At 37.8% G+C, this 16605-nt stretch overlaps 2 protein-coding genes across 2 annotated transcripts; both read left to right on the top strand.

Moving 5' to 3' along the window:
- Nucleotides 1–2769: 2769 nt before the first annotated feature.
- LOC138092882 (olfactory receptor 5W2-like) lies at nucleotides 2770–3702 on the top strand. The gene has a single exon (XM_068988939.1). It carries the CDS (start codon nucleotides 2770–2772, stop codon nucleotides 3700–3702), a length of 933 nt encoding a protein of 310 aa, XP_068845040.1.
- Nucleotides 3703–8998: 5296 nt separating this feature from the next.
- Nucleotides 8999–9928, top strand: LOC138092818 (olfactory receptor 5W2-like). Its single transcript, XM_068988863.1, has one exon. The coding sequence runs from the start codon at nucleotides 8999–9001 to the stop codon at nucleotides 9926–9928; it is 930 nt and encodes a 309-aa protein (XP_068844964.1).
- The last annotated feature ends 6677 nt before the right edge of the window (nucleotides 9929–16605 follow it).

Below are 16605 nucleotides of genomic sequence, written 5' to 3'. Positions count from 1 at the left end.
AGTCTTAAAATTTGCAGTTTTCTTCACAGAGCAATTTGGTAACAATAGTGAAGCACAAAAACTCAGCTGGTACTAAGTTGTTTTGAATTCTCAAGGGAATATAGAGAAACAGAAATATAATTAATGGAGTGTTTATATAACATCAAAGCCTAAGGGCAGTAGGCTGGGATTTAAGTCCTAATGTACCTGGTAAAATAAAAGGCCACCTGCCTGTGGGTCTTCCCTGGTGGCTCAGGTGGTAAAGAGCCTGCTTGCAGTACAAGAGACCGAGGTGTGATCCCTGGATGGGGAAGATCCCTGGGAGAAGGGAATAGCAACCCACTCCAGTATTCTTGCTTGGAGAAGTCCATGGACAGAGGAGCCAGAGAGGGTCACACGGGGTCACAAAGAGCTGGACATGACTGAGTGACTAACACACCCTGGTGGCTGTTCAGCTACTCAAGCCCTGCTCATCTCAGGTAAGTTTCTAGATCCTAACTTAAGGAATATAGGAGAAAACACTTAACTTTTTGAGAAAAAGTTTTGTAAATAGAATATTTTATACCTCCTATTCTCTAAAATCTGCATTTAATGGCTAGTAATATTTTCTTCTCAGAACTGAATGAGTCTGAACTTGTTAATATCCACACATAATTACTTTTAATTTATTTCATTTTATTCTTGGTTCATGGGAACACCTTCACTCTTTTTCTCATTTTGTAAGTAATAAAAAACAATTTCAGGTATATATTGTTTTATTGAAAAAATAGTGTAGGTACCACAGTAAAAATAAAAATATGTAGAAATTCATCTCCACATGAACCATATGCCCTGGGGGTCACAAAGAGTCAGATATGACTGAGCGACTGAACTGAACTAAGGGAAAAAGTCTATTACTTATATTCTGTTCTCAGATACATTAAATATGTATATACACATTCACACACATAAATACATACATATAACATAGGGAGAAGTCTATGTATTTTAGAAGTATTTATTGTCACTCTTTTCATTTATATTTTATTAAATTAAAGGAGATTTTTTTGTATTTAAAATCACTTTATTGCTAAAAAATACCAGAACAATCACAACAGTAACATCAAAAATCACTGATCACCATAACAAACATAGTAATAATGAAAAAGGTTGAAATATTGTGAGCATTACCAACATGTGACCCAAAGACACAAAGTGAGCAAATGCTGTTGGAAAAATGGCGCCAGTAGACTTGCTCAATGAAGGAGTGCCACAGTCCTTCAATCTGTGAAACATACCACATGCAAGAAGCACAGTGAAGAGAAGCCCAACAAAACAAGCTATGCCTGCACTTTGGGGAGTTGTGTAACATTTGCTGATATACCTATGAAAGCTCATGTGGGGAAACAGGATCTGAGATTTCAGGGGAAAGAACATGAGGTACCTGGCAATGAATAGACATATGGCTGCTGGTCATAGGCTCAGTGACAGCTCTGCACTCAGGAAACCTTAATCCCAGACAAACGGGGATGGCTGGTCACCCACATCACCCTCTGTTCTTACAGAACCATCCCGATGCTAAACCTTTCCCCTCTTTCCTTCAGCACTGCCTTCACCTTGGCAGGCCTGCAGGCCGGGCCTTCTCCTAACCACAGGAATGATGCTATTTTACAGGGGAAAGGCAACTTGGCGACGTAGTCTCAAGGTCAGGCCTCCCACAGCCCCAGAAATTGCACCTTCCTCTGGGAAGTCCCTACAAATCCTTGTTGATGAGCCAGAAAGAGCATTTGGCTTTTTCTTCAGATTTCTTTTTTATGGCATGCTATTGTTCCTACACTTTTTTATTGTTTTCTCACTTGTGGACTCCATTTACCTCCAAATTTCTTTTGCCAACTGCTATGCTGAATATTTTTTTAAACTACTGATTTGATACTTTGGGGCTGAAATAACTAAGCCATCTCTGAATGGTCCAGTGTTTACAAATTGAGATAGAAATATGTTCCTATCATAAATTGAATCCAGAAAGGAGATTTAAAATCTCAAGTGATGCAAATGTATGTGGTACATTCTGTTGCTTTTATTTCTTTTTAACTTTTTTCTTCCACTGGTCAATAGATTCATCCCTTGACTACAACTATTACAAAAGAGATAATGAGCATTGTGGAAAAGCAATTATAAATTTCTAGCAAAAAGGTAAATGATACTTCATGTATCTCCAAATACTAAACACAACATAAACTAAAATCTGTACCATAATTATTTTTTTTATTACTTCTAGACAGTGTTATACTCGTTTCTGGAACTAAGTTAAAGACTCTTAAATTTATCATGTGTTTTTGAGAAACATAAATTTTGTAATTATCTTTTCTAATCATTTTTTGTATTCAAGTGAATATTTTCAAGCATAGAAAATGCTTAGTCTCATGTCTTAAACCTGGCTTCTCTATCACTGGTGTCTCTTACAAATTATTTTGAAGAGATAAGGAGAGTGGAATTTGTTGATATCTACCCACTGAGATAAGGAAAATAATACTCAGAGAAGAGCTTGTAGAAAGGAGCATACCTCATGAATGATATCTAAATTTACATCACTATTTCTCAAAGCTCAATTTTAGATAGTTTTTATTACTGCTTAGCATACAGATATCCCTCTTCAAGTGTACATACACCTGACATGAATTATTTTCTAAATATAAAAATATAGAAAAAAATCATGCTCTATCTTATATTTTGCAGATGTGCAGAAGTGTTACACATCCAGGTGTCATTTTCTTGATCACTTGCTAAAACTTTAGACAAGAACAAAGAAGAATGAGTAGAGAGAATTGCTCCTCCTTGACTGAGTTCATTTTCTTAGGAATTACTGATAACACTGAGAACAAAGTGATCCTATTTACCATGGTTCTCCTTGTTTATCTCATCAATCTTCTGGCAAATCTGGGAATGATCACCCTGATTAGGATGGATCCCCAGCTGCACACACCCATGTACTTTTTCCTCAGCCACCTCTCCTTCTGTGACCTCTGCTATTCCACAGCCATCGGCCCTAAGATGCTGGTGGACATGTTTGCCAAAAACAAGTCAATCTCTTTCTGTGGCTGCGCTCTGCAATTCTTGGTCTTCTGTATCTTTGCCGATTCTGAGTGTCTCCTGCTGGCAGTGATGGCCTATGACCGGTACAAAGCCATCAGCAGCCCCTTGCTATACACAGTCAGCATGTCCAGCAGGGTGCGCTCCCTGCTCGTGGCTGGGGTTTACCTGGTGGCAATGGCAGATGCTCTGATACACACGACATTAGCATTCCGCTTATGTTTCTGTGGGTCAAATGTGATTAACCATTTCTTCTGTGATTTACCTCCACTTTTCCTCCTTTCCTGCTCTGATATACAGGTCAATGAGTTGGTGTTGTTTATTGTTTTCGGTTTCATTGAGCTGAGTACAATTTCAGGAGTCCTTGTCTCTTATTGTTATATCATCCTTTCAGTCTTGAAAATCCACTCTGCTGAGGGGAGGTTCAAAGCTTTCTCCACCTGCACTTTCCACCTAACTGCGGTGGCCATTTTCCAGGGAACTCTGCTCTTCATGAATTTCCGACCAAGCTCTTCCTACTCTCTAGATCAAGACAAAATGACCTCATTGTTTTACACCCTTGTGATTCCCATGTTAAACCCTCTGATTTATAGTTTGCGGAACAATGATGTAAAAGAGGCCCTAGAAAAATTGAAAAATAAACTATATTTTTAAATCTTTTATTATATATCTGTACATATGGCTATACACATATAGTAATTGCTTAATTAAAATTATATGGCATAATACACTATAAACATAATTTTTCCAGATTCCTAAATGAACAATTATTTGTATTAAACCCCGCTCTTAAGAGATATTGCAGTTCCCCTCAAATGTTATGCTTAGTATGTGGCCAGAGTTTCTATAAGGCACTTGCTATTTTTGAAAAAGCTTTTGACATTTCTAGTTGTGCTAATTCTGGAGTAATTTTCCATTCAAACATTATTTCAATTTCACTAAGACATTATGCATGTATTGAGCAATCTTCCACCACTTAGGTTCTTTATATTTTATATAGTACATTTTTTTTTTAGATTTTAATGAACTTAAGTTGGTGCTAATATTAGACAATAATGAACTAAACAGTCAAGTAAGTCATAATTAGACTTAAAATCATCATGGAATAAAAAATTGAGTGCTGTAAATCCAAAAGCAAACTCTATAAAACTAGTATAAAGTAAACGCATCTTTGGATAAAGATATTCTGTCTCATATCTAAGAAAGATCCATTTTGGGTGATGAACAGATAGCAGTCAGACGATGTGACCATTGGACAAGTGTTGAAGTAGAGAATCCCCTGTCTTTAGCGGTAAAGAAGTCATGTTTTCTGCAACGTGGGATATTCCAAGGATGTTAATCTAAGTAAACTATGTCAGCCGGAGAAAAACTAGTAAGGTATGATCTCATGTACATGTGGGATCTAAAAAGGTAGAATGAACTCATGGAAACAGAAAGAAGATTTTTGGTTGCTAGGAGCTGGAAGGTGGGAGAAATGGGTGATGCTGTTCAAAGTGTGCAAAGCTTTTGTTATTACATTTGACGAATAAGTTCTAGGGATCTAATATCCATGGTGACTCTAGTTAACCATGCCATATTATAAGCTTGAAATTAGCTACAAAAGTGGATCTTAAATGGTCTCACTATACACACACTACAATGGTAACTATGTGAGGTGTGAATGTGTTAACCAATTTTAGTGTGGTAATCATTTCACAGTGTATACATATATCAAATCATCACTTTGTATATCTAATGAATGTAAATGCTATTTGATAGTCATATCTCAATAAATAAGGGGAAAAAAGAAGAAAGGAAGTTGGAAATTAGGTTACAAAGAGCAATGGGGAAAGCCTTGGTAAACTGCATTACTGCGCTGCCATTATCAGCCATCAACACTGTGTCATATCACCTAAGACAATTTCCTTTCCTTTTCCCCCATTTTCCGCCATTGTTAAACATCTTTCTTTGTCTCTTTGAGTTCCACAAGCAACCATCTACTTAAGGCATTATTTTACTTTCTGTGACCTTAAGAAGCAGCCCAGTCACACCAGATACCTAGATGGTAGACCATGTTTGAGGAGTATGGAGAATTCAATTGCTATCTGTTTATAAGGAGGACATAAAAGTGTAATGTCCAAGATGTTTTTTCCAATTTTATATATAACTAATATAAATAATAGAAAACAAATTATTTTAAGAAAAATATTACAACTGGACATGGAACAACAGACTGGTTACAAATAGGAAAAGGAGTGCATCAAGGCTGTATATTGTCAGCCTGCTTATTGACCTTATATGCAGAGTACATCATGAGAAATGCTGGGCTGGAAGAAGCACAAGCTGGAATCAAGATTGCCAGGAGAAATATCAGTAATCTCAGATATGCAGATGACACCGCCCTTATGGCAGAAAGTGAAGAGGAACTAAAAAGCCTCTTGATGAAAGTGAAAGAGGAAAGTGAAAAAGTTGGCTTAAAGCTCAACATTCAGAAAACTAGGATTATGGCATCTGGTCCCATCACTTCATGGGAAATAGATGGGGAAACAGTGGAAACAGTGGCAGACTTTATTTTGCGGGGCTCCAAAATCACTGCAGATGGTGACTGCAGCCATGAAATTAAAAGACACTTACTCCTTGGAAGAAAAGTTATGACCAACCTAGATAGCATATTCAAAAGCAAAGACATTACTTTGCCAGCAAAGATCTGTCTAGTCAAGGCTATGGTTTTTCCAGTGGTCATGTATGGATGTGAGAGTTGGACTGTGAAGAAAGCTGAGCACCGAAGAATTGATGCTTTTGAACTGTGGTGTTGGAGAAGACTCTTGAGAGTCCCTTGGACTGGAAGGAGATCCAACCAGTCCATTCTAAAGGAGATCAGTCCCAGGTGTTCTTTGGAAGGAATGATGCTAAAGTTGAAACTCCAGTACTTTGGCCACCTCATGCGAAGAGTTGACTCATTGGAAAAGACTCTGATGCTGGGAGAGACTGGGGGGGGGGGGGGGCAGGAGGAGAAGGGGACGATAGAGGATGAGATGTCTGGATGGCATCACGGATTTGATGGACGTGAGTCTGAGTGAACTCCAGGAGTTGGTGATGGACAGGGAGGACTGGCGTGCTGCGATTCATGGGGTCGCAAAGAGTCGGACACGACTGAGCAACTAAACTGAACTGAACTGAACTGAACTGAATAGAACTCCGCTGATTTAGAAAAAATCGTCACCATGCACAACTTTTAAAATGAGACATCTTCACTCATGTGATCTATATACATAAAAAATTCCCAAAACAAGTATGTTTTTATCCTTGTAATTGTTCTCTGTTCTTCATTTAATAGTGAAAAGTGAATAACAATAAATATTTAGAAACCACTAACTTTACAAATCCTAGTACCATTAGTTTAGGAAGTACAAAGCAGCCATTGATTTCATTCCCGTGGCCTTAATGTAGTAAAAAAAAAATTTTTTAATAAATAAAATAAATATAATTCAGAAAAGAGTGCACTATTTAGACAATGTGATGAAGTCACAAAAGCAGTGAAATGTCCTTGGATGATATGTGGTTGGAGAATGGGAAAAAGCTGATATTTGGTAAAGAGGGCTATCTTGAAAGGGATTGACAGGAATGTTTACAGTGTCATTAGTCATATCAGCTGAATAGTAGAAGCAAGCCAGTGTTCATCCTTCCGAAAAATGGATCGCCAAATTATATTATACCCTTAACATGAAATGTTATTCAGCCACATAATGAAACAAAATTCTAACACATGTAACAACATGGATGAAACTTGTAAATATTTTACCAAAGAAAATAAACCTGACAAGAAGCATACACACACACAGCATGATTCTCTTTATATGCAAGGCCAATAATAGGAAACCACACAGGACAGAAAGTAGATTAGCAGTTGCCAGGCTCGAGAGGGAGGAAAGGAGAGTGAGAGCTGGAAGGTGTAGATTTCTTCTGGGGCTGATGAAGATGTTCTGGAAGTAGACAGTAGTAATGAGTGAACAAATTTGAAAGTGCACTAAAAATCAAAGAACTGCATACATTAGAAGGATGAGTTTATGACACAGGTCATATTTCAAGATAAAAGAAAATGTGGTCAAAGTGTAATATTCCGACGTGAGGTAGTGAAGGAGGATATTTTGTGTTCAAAAACACAATGAACAATCAAAAAGAGTTGGGTGAAGGGGGATCTTTTAGAATTTCACTTAGTTTCCTCTTTGACTCGAGAAGGAGGAGGTAGTTTTCGGGTAGCTGACACACACCATACACACCATTTGCTGTACCCTTCCTTCCATAGAGCAATTTGGACACAATAATGAAGCACAAAAACTCCGCTTCTGCTAATTGTTTCTGAATTCACAGGGGAATGTTGGGCTGGTTGTCCTGTTTCAAAGTCTGTCTGACTATTTGCACCCTCAGGGATGGCAGCACACCAGGCTCCTCTGTCCTCCACTATCTCCTAGAGTTTGCTCAAGTTAACGTCCATTGAGTCAGTGATGCTATCTAGCCATGTCTTCCTCTGTCAGGGGAATATACGGAAGCAGAAATATAATTAATGAAGTGTTTGAATAACACTAAAGCCTAAGGGCCATAGCACAGGGATTTAAGTCCCAATATACCTGGTGAAATAAAAGACCAAATGCTCATTACTGTTCAGCTACCCAAGACCTGCTCTTTCCAGGTACGTTTGCAGAACCTAACTGAGGAAAATTAAGAGAAAATATTTAAATTGGGGGAAAAATAAAAGTTTGTAAATGAAGGACTTTATGCCTACCTACTCACTAAAATCTGCATTTAATGGTAAATAATATTTTCTTCACAAAATTGGAAAAATCTGTCTGAACTTGTTAACATTCATAATGTAATTTTATTTTCATGCTGGCTCACATAAAAGTCTTTGCTCTTTTTTCAATGAGCAACTGTACATGAATTTAAAGTGTGTTTTGCTTTATAGAAACAAAAAAATTAAGGTGTGTTTTCTTGTATAGCATAGATACCACAATAAAAACAAAAACCTGTACAAATTCACCTCCATGTAAACCAGGTACTATATTTACTTAGGTCTAAAAAAAAAAGTCCATTGCTTTCACTTACACAGGCATACACATAAACACAGCAGAGAGAGCAAGGTCTCTGCATTTTAGAAGCATTAATTATCCCTCATCTAATTTACATTCAATTAAATTGAAAGCCATTTAAAATCTAAAGTGATGCAAATATATGTGGTACATTCTGTTGTTAGCTCTTTTTCTTCCACTGGTCAAGAGAGTCATCCTAGATGGTAACCTCTCCACAAAGAGGTAATGAGCATTATGGGAAAGCAATAGCAAGTTTCTAGGAGCAGGTCAGTAATAACTTATTCCATGTCTCACCAAATGCTAAGCAGAAGATAAGCTAAAACCAGTAACACAATGATTTTTGTTATTACTAGTCATTGATGTACTCACTGCTTCTGGAACTAAGAAGAACATTCTTAAACCAATCATGTCTTTTTGAGAGACAAAAAATAGTAATCTTTTTTGTATTCAAGTGAATATTTTTAAACAAAGGGAAAGCTCAGTACAAAGTCTTAGAATCTGGTCTTGCTAACACTGGTGTCTCTTCCGCGTGGTTTTAAAGAACTTTAGAAAGGCAAAATCATCCAGCTTTTCTCTCTGATATAAGAAAAATAAGGCTCAGAGAAGAGTTTGTAGAAAGTAGCAACCTCATGAGTGGCAACTAGATTGACTTGAAACATTCTCAAAGGTCTTCCTCATATGCCTTTTATTATTGCAGAATAGACAGTTATGTCTCTTTAAGGAGTAGGTACAAGACTGGATTATTTTCTAAGGATAAAAAGACAATTAAGGAAAAAAAGCATGCTCTGCCTTATGATTTTTGTTGTTGTTGTGCAGAAGCATTAAACACGCATATGTGATTTTCTTGATAACTTTCTCAAAAGTTTGCACAAGATCTAAGAAGAATGGAAAGAGAGAATTGCTCCTCCGTGACTGAGTTCATTTTCTTGGGAATTACTGATAACGCTGAGAACAAAGTGATCCTATTTACAATGTTTCTCCTTGTTTATCTCATCAATCTTCTGGCAAATCTGGGAATGATCACCCTGATTAGGATGGATCCCCAGCTGCACACACCCATGTACTTTTTCCTCAGCCACCTCTCCTTCTGTGACCTCTGCTATTCCACAGCCATTGGCCCTAAGATGCTGGTGGACCTGTTTGCCAAGAACAAATCAATCCCCTCCTATGGCTGTGCTCTGCAATTTTTGGTCTTCTGTATCTTTGTCGATTCTGAGTGTCTCCTGCTGGCAGTGATGGCCTATGACCGGTACAAGGCCATCAGCAGCCCCTTGCTCTATGCAGTCAGCATGTCCAGTAGGGTGTGCTCCCTGCTCATGGCGGGGGTTTACCTGGTGGGAATGATAGACAGTTTGATAAACACGACATTAGCATTCCATTTATGCTTCTGTGGGTCAAATGAGATTAACCACTTTTTTTGTGATGTTCCTCCTCTCCTGTTGATATCTTGCTCAGACACACAGGTCAATGAGTTAGTGATATTCATAATTTTTGGCTTCATTGAACTAAGCTCCATTTCAGGAGTCCTTGTCTCTTATTGTTATATCATCCTAGCAGTCTTGAAGATCCACTCTGCTGAAGGGAGGTTCAAAGCTTTCTCCACCTGCACCTCCCACCTAACTGCCGTGGCAATTTTCCAGGGAACCCTGCTCTTCATGTATTTCAGGCCGAGTTCATCCTACTCTCTAGATGAAGACAAAATGGCCTCATTGTTTTACACCCTCGTGATTCCCATGTTAAACCCTCTGATTTACAGCCTAAGGAACAAGGATGTAAAACAGGCCCTGGAAAAATTGAAAAATAAATGGGTTTAGTTTTTTGTATTAGGCATTTGTGTACACCTATGCATTCATATACATATATTGTTTGTTGATTTACTAAAATTAATGATAGGATACATGAGAATAATAATTTCTCAAACTATTAAAGTGATATTTGTACTAAATCCTAATTCTGTTTCCCCCACACATGTCATGTTTCATTATGCTTTAAGGATTTATGTGTGTGTGTGTGTGTGTGTGTGTGTGTGTGTGTAGCACTTTGTGTGAAAAATTTTCTGTCTTTCCCATTGTAGTAATTTTGTTCATTGTTTAATTCAAACATCGTTTTCAACTACACTAAGATTTATTATGCATTTACTCAGTGATCTTTGAGCCTGTAGCCTTTTTGTTTATTATTCTAGATCTTATAGTTTATGCACTATGGAAGTTAGTACTAAAAACAAATTTTAAAAATAGTCAAGTAATTCATAATTGGCTTCAAATTCATCATGACATAAAATATAAAGGGATGTAATTTCAAAACAAAAATATCTAAAACTATTCAAAAAGAAAAGCTACTTTGGATAGAGATCTTCAGTCAAATTTTAAAAAGATTCAATCTGGGAAATGAAAAGTTTGTAGTCAGAGGATCTGACAGTTATTCAGATCTTAAAGTGGCATTACTGACTCAACAGACATGAGTTTAAGTAAACTCCAGCATTGGTGATGGACAAGGAAGCCTGGCATGCTGCAGTCCACGGGGTCTCAAAGAGTTGGACACAACTGAGTGACTGAACTGAACTGAACTGAAGTGTACATGTCTATGTCTTTTAGAAGTCATGTTCTCTACAACATGGAAGAACTGTGAGGTCATGTGTTATGTGAAATATTAATAGAGAGGAAGACAAGTACTATATGATCTCACATATGTGTAAAATCTAAAAGGTCAAATTCAGAAACTCCCTGACAGCCCAGTGATTAGAATTCAATGCATTCACAAACTGAGTCCAGTTTGATCCCTGATCAGGGAACTAAGATCCCGGCAAGCTGAGTGCTACAGTCCAAAAAAAAAAACAAAAAAAGATGAAATTCACAAAAACAGACTGAGTTGAATGTTGCTAGGGCCCAAAAGGTAAGGGAAATTGGTGATATTGGAGAAAGTGTTCAAACTTTGTTATTTGATGAATAATTTAGGGGGATCTAAATGTATATGGTATATCTAGTTAGCAATAATGAAAACATGAGAAATTTGCAAAAAAAAGTATATCTTAACTGTCCTCACCATACACACACTCAAAATGGTAACACTGTGAGATGAAGCCTGTGTTAATCAACCTTATTGTGCTAATCATTTCTCAATGTATACATTATATCACATTCTGTACTTACAATTACACATGGTGTTAGCCAGTTACGTTTGAATAAGTTCACTTCAGTTCAGTCGCTCAGTCGTGTCTGACTCTTTGTGATCCCATGAATCGCAGCACGCCAGGCCTCCCTGTCCATCACTAACTCCCAGAGTTTACCCAAACTCATGTCCATTGAGTCGGTGATGCCATCCAGCCATCTCATCCTCTGTCGTCCCCTTCTCCTCGAGTCAACTCTTAACATGAGGTGGCCAAAGTACTGGAGTTTCAGCTTCCACATCAGTCCTTTCAGTGAATATTCAGGGTTGATTTCCTTTAGGATGGACTGGTTGGATCTCCTTTCAGTCCAAGGGACTCTCAAGAGTCTTGTCCAACACCACAGTTCAAAAGCATCAATTCTTCGGTGCTCAACTTTCTTCACAGTCCAACTCTCACATCCATACATAACCACTGGATAAACCAAAACCTTGACTAGACGGACCTTTGTTGGCAAAGTAATGTCTCTGCTTTTGAATAGGCTATCTAGGTTGCTCATAACTTTTCTTCCAAGGAGTAAGTGTCTTTTAATTTCATGGCTGCAGTCACCATCTGCAGTGATTTTGAAGCCCCCAAAAATAAAGTCTTGTGACACTGTTTCCACTGTCTCCCCGTCTATTTCCCATGAAGTAATGGGACCAGATGCCATGATCTTTGTTTTCTGAATGTTGAGCTTTAAGCCAACTTTTTCACTCTCCTCTTTCGTTCTCATCAGGAGGCTTTTTAGTTCCTCTTCACTTTCTGCCATAAGGGTGGTGTCATATGCATATCTAAGGTTATTGATATTTCTCCCAGTAATCTTGATTCCAGCTTGTGCTTCTTCCAGCCCAGCGTTTCTCATGATGTACTCTGCATATAAGTTAAAGTTAGATAAAAATAAGATATCTAAAGATTAGAGTTTAAAGACATACAGAAGAGCTGTCTACTTGTTAAAGTACAATATCGTGTTGTTGTTATCAACTATCAATTCTTCTGCATTTCTTCCAAGATAATTTTCTTTCCTGCCTCCTCATTTTCAACCCTGGTTAAATGCCCACCTCTGTGTGGTTTACAAACAATCACCTTTAAGGCATTGCTTTATATAACCCTTTTTGTGAGCATTCTTTGCTAAAGAACTAGTATTTCATCCTTGTTAACAAGCACTGAATTTTGCCTTGGATATAAAATAAATAAACATGAATTTACCTAAAAATAGTCAGCAACATTTTTTGACTATTACTTATGTCTCAATAACACAAAATTCATTGAAGATTTGTTAAGTATCTTAACACACACACACACACACACATAGACACATATCTCACAACAGTGTATATATATTGTATGTATATACACAACAGTTTTTTGGAAGGTGCATAAAATTGTTATGGACACTAAGATAATATTCTTATAAAGACACATGTATTTGTTAATTGCACTAGAAGTAAGAAGGTATAACTTCTTGATATTTGACTATTACATCTGACTTTGATATGGCTTCCTGAAGGCTAAAACACTGAATCAGTTTGCTGAGAAAGCTAGGCTACAATCCAATCATATATTTGAAATGCCATAAACTACTGAAGAACACTCTTATTTACACATTAAAATTGCAAAGTTAAAAGCCTCAGATGGTCTTAAAATTTCCAGCTGCCATTGTAAATAAAATGTCCTTATGTAAAAATATTTCAGAATGAAAAAATAAAGCTTATGAAATTCCTTTGCTTTTCATGGTGGTATTTGTAAAACACTATGGTGATTGCAGCCATGAAATTAAAAGACGCTTACTACTTGGAAGGAAAGTTATGAGCAACCTAGATATCATATCCAAAAGCAGAGATATTACTTTGCCGACTAAGGTCTGTCTAGTCAAGGCTGTGGTTTTTCCAGTAGTCATATATGGATGTGAGAGTTGGACTGTGAAGAAGGCTGAGTGCCGAAGAATTGATGCCTTTGAACAGTGGTGTTGGAGAAGACTCTTGAGAGTCCCTTGGACTGAAAGGAGATCCAACCAGTCCATTCTGAAGGAGATCAACCCTGGGATTTCTTTGGAAGGAATGATGCTAAAGCTGAAACTCCAGTACTTTGGCCACCTCTTGTGAAGAGTTGACTCATTGGAAAAGACTCTGATGCTTGGAGGGATTAGGGGCAGGAGGAGAAGGGGACGACAGAGGGTGAGATGGCTGGATAACATCACTGACTTGATGGATGAGAGTCTGAGTGAACTCAGGGAGTTGGTGTCGGACAGGGAGGCCTGGCGTGCTGTGATTCATGGGGTCGCAAAGAGTCAGACACGACTGAGTGACTGAACTGAACTGAACTGATGGCATGTTAAGAAGAGTTATCATGGTGAAAACACCGTAAAATAGCTATTCTATAATATAAAAGATTTATGGGTTTCTATTTCTGGTATATTTTATTACTTTACTCAAACTTCTTTTCAACTGTTGCTTATGAGAAGTAACATGGCAGAAAACATTGGCTGGAATATACTAAAGTCAGATAATATATGGTGTCAATGAGTGAGTGAAAGGCATTCAGTCGTGTCTGACTCTTTGCCACCTCATGGACTAAACAGTCCATGGAATTCTCCAGGCCAGAATACTGGAGTGGGTAGCTGTTCCCTTCTCCAGGGGATCTTCCCAACCCAGAGATCAAACCCAGGGCTCTCGCATTGCAGGCAAATTCTTTACCAGCTGAGCCACAAGGGAAGCCCATGGTTTCAATGTTATGCCATTAATTATTGGCTTACTAATATATGTTAACACTCTGTCTATCTCAATAGTCTTCATTCTTTTCCTATTTAATCTTTCTTTTTTTTAATTTTTATTTTTTACTTTATTTTACTTTACAATACTGTATTGGTTTTGCCAACATTGACATGAATCCACCACGGGTGTACATGAGTTCCCAGTCCTGAACCCCTCTCCCATCTCCCACCCCATATCATCTCTCTGGATCATCCCTGTGCACCAGCCCCAAGCATCCTGTATCCTGTATCAAACATAGACTGGCGATTCGTTTCTTACATGATAGTATACATGTTTCAATGTCATTCTCCCAAATCATCCCACACTCTCCCTCTCCCCCAGAGTCCAAAAGTCCATTCTATACATCTGGGTCTCTTTTGCTGTCTCACATACAGGGTTATCATTACTATCTTTCTAAATTCCATATATGTGTGTTAGTACACTGTATTGGTGTTTTTCTTTCTGGCTTGCTTCACTCTGTATAATAGGCTCCAGTTTCATCCCCCTCATTAGAACTGATTCAAATGTATTCTTTTTAATGGCTGAGTAATATTCCACTGTGTATATGTGCCACAGCTTTCTATCCATTCATCTGCTGATGGACTTCTAGGTTGTTTCCATGTCCTGGTTATTATAAACAGTGCTGCGATGAACATTGGGGTACACGTGTCTCTTTCAATTCTGGTTTCCTCAGTGTGTATGCCCAGCAGTGGGATTGCTGGGTCATATGGCAGTTCTATTTCCGGTTTTTTAAGGAATCTCCACACTGTTCTCCATAGTGGCTGTACTAGTTTGCATTCCCACCAAGAGTATAAGAGGGTTCCCTTTTCTCCACACCCTCTCCAGCATTATTGCTTGTAGACTTTTGGATTGCAGCCATTCTGACTGGCATGAAATGGTACCTCATTGTGGTCTTGATTTGCATTTCTCTGATAATGAGTGATGTTGAGCATCTTTTCATGTGTTTGTTAGCCATCTGTATGTCATCTTTGGAGAAATGTCTGTTTAGTTCTTTGGCCCATTTTTTGATTGGGTCATTTATTTTTCTGGAATTGAGCTGCAGGAGTTGCTTGTATATTTTTGAGATTAGTTGTTTGTCATTTGCTTCATTTGCTATTATTTTCTCCCATTCAGAAGGCTGTCTTTTCACCTTGCTTATAGTTTCCTTTGCTGTGCAGAAACTTTTAATTTTAATTAGATCCCATTTGTTTATTTTTGCTTTTATTTCCAGTATTCTGGGAGGTGGATCATAGAGAATCCTGCTGTGATTTTTGTCGGAGAGTGTTTTGCCGATGTTCTCCTCTAGGAGTTTTATAGTTTCTGGTCTTATGTTTAGATCTTTAATCCATTTTGAGTTTATTTTTGTGTATGGTTTTAGAAAGTGATCTAATTTCATTCTTTTACCAGAAAATTACTAGAGCTAATCAATGAATATAGTAAAGTTGCAGGATATAAAATCAACACACAGAAATCCCTTGCATTCCTATACACTAATAATGAGAAAGTAGAAAAGAAATTAAGGAAACAATTCCATTCACCATTGCAACGAAAAGAATAAAATACTTAGGAATATATCTACCTAGAGAAACTAAAGACCTATATATAGAAAATTATAAAACACTGATGAAAGAAATCAAAGAGGACACTAATAGATGGAGAAATCTACCATGTTCATTGGTCGGAAGAATCAATATAGTGAAAATGAGTATACTACCCAAAGCAATCTACAGATTCAATGCAATCCCTATCAAGCTACCAGCGGTATTTTTCACAGAGCTAGAACAAATAATTTCAATATTTGTATGGAAATACAAAAAACCTCGAATAGCAAAAGCAATCTTGAGAAAGAAGAATGGAACTGGAGGAATCAACCTGCCTGACTTCAGGCTCTACTACAAAGCCACAGTCATCAAGACAGTATGGTGCTGGCACAAAGACAGAAATATAGATCAATGAAACAAAATAGAAAGCCCAGAGATAAATCCATGCACCTATAGACACCTTATCTTCAACAAAGGAGGCAAGAATATACAATGGAGTAAAGACAATCCCTTTAACAAGTGGTACTGGGAAAACTGGTCAACCCATTTAGTCTTTCAACACCACATTCTTCTCACACAACCAGTGCAATGTGTGATGGTAAATATCATTGTCCAAATGCAATTTATCAATGAGTGTGTCATGTGTTAATATTATAGTCATATATTTTGACCTCTTCCTTCATCCTTGCCACTGAAATAAAAAGTGTAAATATGACAAAAAACAATGTTAGATTTGGATAAATATCCAACTCATCTCACACGCTAGTAAAGTAATGCTTAGAATTCTCCAAGTAAGGCTTCAGCAATACATGAACTGTGAAATTCCAGATATTCAAGCTGATTTTAGAAAAGGCAGAGGAACCAGAGATCAAATTGCTAACATCCGCTCAGTTCAGTTCAGCTCAGTTCAGTCACTCAGTCGTGTCCGACTCTTTGCGACCCCATGAATCTCAGCACACCAGGCCTCCATGTCCATCACCAACTCCCAAGTTCACTCAGACTCACGTCCATCGAGTCACTGATGCCATCCAGCCATCTCATCCTCGGTCGTTCGCATC

This window comes from Capricornis sumatraensis, chromosome 16, assembly GCF_032405125.1.
Source record: "Capricornis sumatraensis isolate serow.1 chromosome 16, serow.2, whole genome shotgun sequence".
Lineage (NCBI taxonomy): Eukaryota > Metazoa > Chordata > Mammalia > Artiodactyla > Bovidae > Capricornis > Capricornis sumatraensis.
The sequence above is the reverse complement of the archived record's forward strand: the minus strand, read 5'-3'. Positions and strand labels throughout refer to the sequence as shown.